Below are 10000 nucleotides of genomic sequence, written 5' to 3'. Positions count from 1 at the left end.
GAGGGGGAGAGTGGGTGGGGGCGGGCGGGCGAGGGGGGGATGGGGGAGAGAGAGAGAAGAAGAGAGAGAGAGAGAGTGGTCTCATTGAAATTCTCTGGGCACCTCTCTGCTCTCTTATCGCCATGGCACTATGGTCTCTCAGTGGTGAAAAGGATGCTGGGAAAGCGAGGCCCGGCGTTTGATGTGTGTGTGAGTGTGAGTGTGTGTGTGTATCATGGTCAGTATGAGCCGGTGTGCAGCTCAGTACCAGAGAGATGTGTTTGTCCTCAGTACTGTCTGATATGGATATGATCAGGTGTTAATCCCAGATCTCTACCTGCAGTCATTAATCCAGCTCCTGCTGGGGCTCTAATGTCTAATCTGGGGTAATTATTACAGCATGGTGGAGCCTACATGACCGCTCTCAGAACCTGTCTCCATCAGGCTACTTTCACCCCTTCTCTCCTAAGGGTCTTATGACTCACACACCTCCATACACACACACACACACACACATACAAGCAAACACGCTAAGCATATGATACTTTTTTCCCTCTCTCATGCACACCCTCCCTCCTCTCCCTCTCTGTTTGTTTTCTCAAGGAGGTACTGTACAGGGAGATACTGTACAACCGTCATACTTGACCCTCTCCTGCTCCTTTACTATGCTAATCACTTCACCGTGGTCTATTTTTAGCTACTCTGCCTCCATACAGACCCTAGAAACTACTGTACAGAGCAGCGCCGATTGCAATTTTATTGGCCAATTCTGATTTCCAGTTTTTGAACAGTCTGACCTGCCAATTCAGATTTTGGCCTATTCTGATTTTCTTCCTTTCTAAGTAATTGAATGCATATACAAACATGTAACTTTTATTTAAAGGACGGGTTCGGAATTCAGCATTATACAGTAAGACATGTTATAAGGTTATTTACGATCATATACAACAAACGGTGCACTCTCGAGATATAGGCTGTCGCCGCTAACACACTCAATGGATCCATAGGTGCATAGACAAAACCCCTCAAAAACACCATAAACTCTTGTTTTCAAAGACAGGAAACTCACCGAGTGGTCACTGGTGTCCGTTGATGTTCTGGCAAAAAAAACGCCACAAAGTATGCTTCCGATCGGGTTTCCAATGGCTACTTGGCTAGAACTACAAGGATAATGCTAAAATGGGTTTTTCGCCTTGCTTCAGGAACGTAGTCAACTCGGGTGTGACAACATTCCCAACTCCAAATTCCCACTTTCTCTCTCTCTCCAGACTCAAATGTTACATAGAATCTATGCTCTGCATACCACAGTGTACATAATCTCTGAGTCTGTGCCACTTCGCCACTCAAGCTGGTATTCTGAGGGTGTATCGACGGGTCAAAACTGAAGGAGTGACCGTGGTTGTAGCAGCAAATGAGAGACGCTATCCCAAGTTAGATGGGCGGGGCATATGGGGGGGAACGCCTGATTGTGAAAGTCGTTACTGATTGGTGTCGCCAGGATTCCGACGCTACTAATGAATTGCCAGGATTTGAACACCAGATTTTTGCATGAAGTGTCCCAGACCCATAGAGAGATCTGCAGCATGCAGTAACCAGCATTAGGCTCAAGAGCAAAATTCATTCCCCCATTCATTCTCTATGGCGGCCTTCGGACAGCAGCAGCCGTTAGGATATGTGGCCACACTGTAGGTGAGATGCACCATAAATAAGTCAAACACTAACCAAATGTTTCATGGTGGTTCGCTATCCTCTCACCTTTATGTTGACAAAAATATTCATGTATAGCATCGTCAGAGAGCCAGCAACAAACGGGTCACCATTTCTGACAGCTGCTATCATACCTGCATAAAATGTTTAACAGTGATTCCAACAGCCAATACAATTCGGTGGGTCACCATTTTCGGTGCAAAACCGGCACAGAATCGGCCGATCACCTGGAAAAACGTCTGTGACCTGCCGATGGATCGCTGGATCTCTACTACGAACACATTTATACTACAGTATGGCATGGTTCTGTTCCTCTGAGCACTTGACCCGTGGCTCTGCTCCCACTGGGGTGTAGAGGGAGTGACAGAGAGAGAGATACACCGTAAAGGCAGAGACACGTGCACTTGCAGAGGGAGAAACCGACAAAGACACACACAGACAGAAAGACAGAGACACATACGCAGAGACAGACAGAGTTTGTGTGTGTTGTGTGTGTGCTCAGACACAGTAGTTGATGTTTTTTGACCCGATGTCGATGCTCATTAGCATAAAACACTAATTTCCAGTTTCCTTGTGGGCGAGAAAGAGAGGGAGGGAGAGAGTGGGAGCGAGGGAGAGAGAGAGGGAGAGAGAGGATACTACAGTACCAAGAGAGTGAAGAAGGTAGAAAGTATAGGAGAAAGCTCAGAGGAAGAGAGAGAGAAAGTGTGTCTCAAGGCCGCTGGTTGATCAATACCTCAGACCCAGCGAGCCGATCTGCTCTCTCTAGCAGATGGAACTCTGGGACGAGGCTATCAGAGGTCATCACCATGCCAACAGGCGGAGGCCGCACTGGTGCAGGACGCAGAATAATTTCCTCCACATCTCCCAGATCAATGTTTATTCAGAGGTGGGGGTTACACACACACACACACACACACACACCATACATATACATACACACTCACACACCATACATACACACACACACACATACATACCCACACACACGCACACCAACACACACATACACACCACATATACACACACCAACACACACACACACACACACACACACACGTACACACACACACGTACACACACACACAAACTCTCACTCACACACATGCACACAGTCACACACATACACCACACACATACCTGTGCCATGCTCCCTGTGTGCTGCTGTGGCATCAGACGTTCCTGCTGAGCTGTGATGAGATTAGTGTTGACACAGTGGGTACAAAAACACACACACACGCACACACGTGCACGCACACACAGACCCAGCACTTCCCAAAGGCTGGTCTGTGTTAGGGATGCTCAGATCAATAGGCCACAATTTAAATCAGCTGATTTTCATTTGACTAAATTTAATTTTCATATGACTCTATCAATGGTTGCCAAATTGCAGATTGCAAAAGCCAATCTTTTATGTCTATTGTAGCTGGTTAGCTTGATATAGATGCAAGTACAAACTGGGATGCTACAAGCTAAATTTTATTACATTTTTTGGTGGGTCAATCAGCTCAGAACGTGAAATAGTGACTCTAACCAAAGCATACGAGGTTCGATGTTACATAGCTTGATCTCGAGTTGAATAACGTAATGTCCAACATCCATTCCAACTGTGTGAGTCTTCTCCCGGGATCTCTTCATACAGCGGTTTTTCATACAGCCTACGATAAATATCTCCAAAGCTGCTGCTGCTAATCGCTTGTTAACAAAATCTCTGAATAGCTGTAGTTTTGACATTTTTACCTCCGCCAGCGACAGCGCAGGACAAGAGGTAATGTTTTCGGTGTCATGTGTGGGTGGCTGGGTGCGTTTGATTGTTTGTTTGTCTGTTAGCAGAATTACGCAAAAACTACTAGACCGATTTTCATGAAAGTTGGTGGAAGGGTGTAGCATGGTCCAACTTAGAACCCATTCAATTTTGGATCGGATCCCAATCACGTCTTTTTTTTATTTTTTACTTTGGCTCATGACCGTTTATTTCTCCAGGGTAAAAGTAAGCAGGGGGAACTCTGCCGACTTCGACTCAGGAGCCAAAAATTCATTGTAAATGGCGGGGCCATATCTTAACGTGGGAAGGTCACAGAGACAAGGGGTTTTGACTTGCATAAAGCTCTTGACCAAATATGCCCTGCTCGCACGCATGTCCGCGCACAAAGCCACGAAATGCATTCATGGGTGGAGGTCTGTGCTCTCCGAGCACCATTTCTAGTTGTGGTTAAAAAATTAGGACAGCACACAAGCAGTTGCTCTTCAAGCAGTGTGAAACGAAACTCATCTCTGGTAGCTTTCTTTCAAGGAATTTCAAAAATAAAGGTCATGCAAAACAATTCTACTTTTTTTTTTTACTCACTTGGCATTGGTCTAATATATTGTGTATTAAATTATATCTGATATACTGACAGGCCCGGTTCTACGAGGGGGAATGAGGGGGCATTGCCCCCTCAGTTGAAATTTCTGCCCCCTCACTTTAAATTACAGCATTATATAATATATATAATAACATTTTTTTGTAACCTATCGAAATTGCAAGAACAACCCAAATATTGGTGAGAGATAAGGTCTACAAGTCATTTTCTTGCGCGTTGTCTGCTTATTCTGCCCCCTCACTTTAAATTACAGCCCAAAATATTTTTATGTAACCTATCGAAATTGCAAGAACAACCCAAATATTGGCGAGAGATAAGGTCTACAAGTCAGCAGTTTCTTGCGAGTGTTGTCTGCCTATTCTGCCCCCTCACTTTAAATTAGGCCTACAGCCCAAACTATTTTATATAGCCAACCTATCGAAATTGCAAGAACAACTCATTTATTCCATAAGTGAAACGCCGTACATTGTTCACTGTATTAAAAATGTAGCCTAATTTTATGATGATAAATTAATGATAATAAATAGGTTTATTATTTACACATTATTTACATTAGTTAAAATGTTTAGACATAGTCATGCCCGGGTTATAATAGGGGCAATCTGAGCACGTGCCCAGGGGCCTTTGGCCAATCAGAGCCCTCAAGGGCCTTTTACAAAGCCAGTGTTTTGTTTGTTGTATTTTTTAAGGCTCTTCATATATAATTTATATCTACATCAAAAACACTTCTAACTGAAAATAGGAATACTTTTTTTTTTTTTTTTTTACAAAAAAAAGAAGAAAAAAAAGTGTGTTTTAAAAATATGTATGTGTCAGTGTGTCATCATCATCTTGACGCTGCCTATAAATTATTGCGTTTACCAGTGAGGACAGTGTGTGAGACTTCTTTCTTTTACCTGGGAGCACCCCTATAAAAGTTGTATTGTAGCTTTCTATATCTCGCTCTCAAAGTGCACCAGATTGATGCCTCTAAATTAACACTGTTCAAAATTTTCTTCCGGGGGAGCATGCCCCTGGACCCCCTAGAGGTTGTATGCCCCCTTGCAATTCTTGACTGCCCCCTCAGTCTTTTCACCCTGGGGCCGGACCTGTATACTGAATAATATTTGGAGGGCCTATTCATGAGATAATTAACACTGGGCAACCTTAATCTAAATATATGCAAGCAAAGACAGTGTCATATCAGTACAATAATATGGGTTAGACCATTCTAAGAGGAGAACTCTTTTTTTTTTTTTTTTTATCTTTTATAAATCGGTATCGGCTGATCCTGAGGAAAATAATCGGTGATCAGTATCAGCCCTAAAAATCCAGATCGGAGCATCCCAAGTCTATAGCTGAATCCCAAACCCTTTTTGCAGAGCACTCGTGGCCTTGTGGCCTTACATGCGTGTTCCTGCTAAGTCCACAATGGCTCAGGGGAGTCCCAAAACGGAATTGCAATTTCGCGGACTTAGGAGCAGAAAATACCCACAGTCCACCGCGTCTCATGTGACACAGTGCTTGAGTGCATAAATGATGACATTTGCCGATACCACAACATTTATCTTGAAATCCACATGCTGCAAACATATCCCACCCAACATAATTTTTAAATTATTATTAAATTAAAACAGACATCAGTCAGTCAATTTGCAGAGCCGAGCGGAGAGCTGAGGAGCGCGTCAGAGCAGCCTCTGCGTCAGAGGGACGCGGCAGCCAATTAAAACGAAGTGGGAGGGGCATTGAGCTAAACTGGCTTGGGAATCGTTGCCGCTGGAAGTGCTGTCCCATTTTATTCACGGCCCTGCACCCTCTGGCCCTTCCAGCTGACGTCAATTAAGTGCTCAGGCCGCAAGTGCGAGGGGCCGTAAGGGTAGTTTGCGCACTCAGATTGGGATTCAGATGAAGTGTGGGTTGTCAATTTTGTGTGCGCTTGCCTCAGGCACATGCACTCATAGACCTCAAGGGGGGCGAGGGACCCTGCCTTTTTCGCCTCTCATAGAAAAGTGCTTTTTTTCAGCATGTTTTTTATAAATACATTCCTGTTGCACAGAGCCTGCCCTGCCTAACAGATTTTGATTGAATCAAAATATCGTGTTGGAAAATAATTTGTTACTCCTGGGTGATGCCCTACCTACCCCCCCTTTTCCTAGCTACTGCAGCACGTGCATTGTGAGCTAAACAAATGCACCCGCACATGAAACGAACGCACCTGCACGCACATGCGATAGGCACTCGATAGTGAAAGTCAGTCGAGTAAATGTCTGCTAAATGTAGGCTAAATGTTCTATATCACATTACATAACAGTAACAGTGCAAATTTGACTGTAGGCTTCTAACTTAACCATTCATCCTTCTACTGGATTACTGTAGGGTAATGCATCTTCATCACAGTGGCACCGTCCCCCCCTCTACTGTGACAGGAAAGCATAGCAGGTACACTTATCACAACAGACTATCTAATATACAGTAAGTAGGCCTACGTGTTGCCATCAGATAAGGTTCTATAATAAGTGGGCATACAGGCTAAAGAACTTAAACAGTAACAGACCTTGCAATTTGAATTGTAGGCCTCTAACTTGTGTTATAGCTCCTAGTAACTTGTTTAGAAATGAGATGCACTTGTGAGTTCTGGCAAGTACTGTAGAAGTACTGACCTACATTAAAGTCACTTTGGATAAAAGTGTCTGTTAAATTACTGTAATGTAGGCTAATATCACTCACAGCAACATAGGATATGCAGCTAGGTCGTTTGCTAGCTATTTATGGCTAGTAGTAGCCTACTTTGTTTATTAATTTACATTACATATTTTGCTAATTAAGGTAAAAATGTGCTTTGCACCGCACAACCGAAGTGTCCTCTTTTAAACTTTCACTCCTGCCCCTCTAACATCCAGTGCACATCCCTGGCTAGCCTTGCTCATTCAGAGACACTGCCATGCTGCACTACAGAATCAATGAGGCAGCAGGGAGACCACATCTATAAATGATCACTCTCTCTCTCGCTCTCTCTCTCTCACACACACGCGCACACATAATACGCACACAATATTTTTTCCCATCACTACAGTGAGTGAGTGGGGGATTGTGGGAAATGTGGTTCTTAAAACGCAGTGCCAATTTTAGCACAACCAGAGTGACAGTGGTTGACGGGTTATCTCATGTAGTTTTAAGGTTGTTAAAGAAAAAATAAAATTGAATAAAAAGCAGTTTTGTTTGAGTGACTTGTCAGCCTCCTCACAACATGTTATCCATGGAAAATTTGGTAGGCTACCCATTTAATTTTTCAAGATTCAAGATCAGTTTATTTGCTATGTAGAGTATATGGTTACACATAAGCCTACTAGGAATTTGACTAGGGTAATGGCATATGCTGATGGAGACGGATAGGACAGGATACAGAACAGGACAGTGCAAAGACATGATAGTGCAAAATGCAGAAACAAAATACAGTGCAAATCTGAAATACATATAACTAGGGCTGCACAATTAATTGTAAATTAATCGAAATCGCGATTACGACCTCCGCGATTAACTAATTATTATTAGCAAAAGGCCGCAATTAATGTGATGAATAATTTTGCTTTGAATTGAGTGTGCTAGGACTACACGGACGAATCACAGGCGCTAATGCTGTCTGACCAATCACATGCGTTCCCGCTGAGTGGTTACGAAAAATATGATGTTGCTCAAGCCCAGCAGGTCATATGCAAACTGTGCAGAGCTAAAGCTATTACTTTGAAATATTAATCGCAATTATTAATCGCAATTACCATTTTGAAGCAAATAATCGCAATTATTATCTTTTGTCATAATCGTGCAGCCCTACATATAACCAAGAATAAGAAAGGCAACACTATGAAGTTGCTCCACACCCTATCCTTTTTGGTGTTGTTTTTATAAAAAGGGATCTTGGTGTCATATACTGTATCAGCTTGTATTTTTTCGACTTCTATTATGAGCTTCTCATCCATGTTGTCAATCCTCGAGGTGACTCCTGGCCAGATGCCACAAAACACCCGATATGATTGGGTTATAATAAGACTGCTAGGCTGCCAGGAGCGTTGGGGGGGGGTTGACTACCAATATCTTCTACGAGGCTATTTGATCCGCCCCAACTGCAGGCTCCGGCAAAAATAGACCTGCCGTCTATCTCTACCTGCTGTCTATCTATACCTGCTGTCTATTTCTACCTGCTGTCTATCTCTACCTGCTGTCTATCTCTACCTGCTGTCTATCTCTACTTGCTGTCTATTTCTCTGTGGAGAGCCGGTTCTGGGACGCTCCTGAAACGTGCCGCAGCGCATCTGGTCGGAACACAATCATCGTCTGGAATGGTTGTGCTCTGCCGTACGGTAACCGGAATGCACCGCAACCAGAGTCAGTGGAATTTCAGCGTGAGAGGTCATGGGAGGTGAATTTTCAGGCGGCCATTTTATGGAGCTGTTCCTGATGATGCCACAGCACACACACACACACACACACACACACACACACACACACACACACACACACACACACACACGGTAGCAGCTCCCAGCTGAAGCAGCAGCAGGCAGCACCATGCCATTAGCAATTGTACCAGGCTGCTTGAAGAGTGTGCATTCCCCTCCAGCGCTCCATTCATCATCTCTAAGCTCTCTGATTGGCTGGCAAGAGGGAGCCTGTTAGGAAGGAGCAGCTGTCTTTATCATCCCTGGTTGGCTCCAGTACAGCTGAGGTTCGTCACTCAAATGCAGCACAGTTTATTCTCTACAGTAAAGAAACACTCGTTGTCAGGAGAGGAGGGTATTGATTGGAGCCGCCAGGTGGAGCAGAGCTGTGCAGCAGGGATGGAAAACAGGGATGGCTGGAGGACAATGCTGGCTTTCATGATGGGAGTGTGAGCTGCAGGTGGTCCATTATACACACAAACACTCCCTCACACACACACACACACACACACACACACACACACACACACACACACACACACACACACACACACACACAAACACACACACAAACACACACAGGATGTGGAAGCTAATCACCTCCATAGTTGACTACTGTACTTCTCCCCCTGGAACCCTGTGTGTGTGTGTGTGTGTACAGTGACAGGGATCTGTATCCAACTTTGGGGGGGACATTTACATTGACATTTTGCAAGAGTATTTTTTTGGGGGGGACATCTTCCTATGTCATTTGAACGCCACTACCCCAATCTAAATATTGGGGGGGGGACATGTCCCCCTTGACCCCCCCCAGGATCCCCGCCCCTGCATGTGTGTGAGGAACCTTGAATCACGTCATGTGGACAAAGTGCGGTATTGATCTGTTCATCAATAACTTGAGAAACAGCATCAGAACAACCTTGCAGGGAAAGAGTGCTGTTGCTATACTGCACTACGACACACACACACACACACGCATACACAGTCAGGAGGCATCAGTTAAGTCACCAGGCCATGGTGGGTGTGGCCATGGTGGGCAGGGCCTGGTTTGTCCAGGCCTGGATCATTACCAGATGTGATGACTCACCGTCTCTCTTCCTCTCCTCCTCTCTTCCTCTCCTTCTCTCTCTTTTCCTCCTCTCCTCTCCACCCCTCCCCCCAGGTACCACCAGGCCCCCAAAGGAGGGTGAGGTTCCGGGGGTGGACTACAGCTACGTGAGTGTGGAGCGCTTTATGGAACTGGAGCAGAGTGGAGCCCTGTTAGAGAGTGGAACCTATGAAGGTCAGACCTGCAGACCTGTTTTCACACACACACACACACACACACACACGCACACACACACACACACACACACAGACACACAGACAGACAGACACATACGTATATAATATGCTGAGGCATCTGCTGTAACCCTAACCCATGAGGCTAGACACTGTGTGTGTGTGTGTGTGTGTGTGTGTGTGTGTGTGTGTGTGTGTGTGTGTGTGTGTGTGTGTGTGTGTGTGTGTGTGTGTGTGTGTGTGTGTGTGTGTGTG

The 10000-nt window shown here is 44.8% G+C and overlaps 1 protein-coding gene across 1 annotated transcript in view; it reads left to right on the top strand.

The window, feature by feature from the left end:
* magi2b (membrane associated guanylate kinase, WW and PDZ domain containing 2b) overlaps positions 1–10000 on the top strand; it is a gene marked incomplete at both ends in the record, with an annotated part of 66563 nt that overhangs the window by 24322 nt on the left and 32241 nt on the right. The window contains one exon of the mRNA XM_084452612.1: positions 9627–9746. Within this exon, the coding sequence (XP_084308738.1) occupies positions 9627–9746 (120 nt within the window). The remainder of the gene's footprint in view (positions 1–9626; positions 9747–10000) is intronic.

This window comes from Borostomias antarcticus, assembly GCF_949987555.1.
Source record: "Borostomias antarcticus genome assembly, chromosome: 18".
NCBI lineage: Eukaryota > Metazoa > Chordata > Actinopteri > Stomiiformes > Stomiidae > Borostomias > Borostomias antarcticus.
Note: the sequence above shows the minus strand (reverse complement) of the source record. Positions and strands in the feature narration are given on the sequence as shown.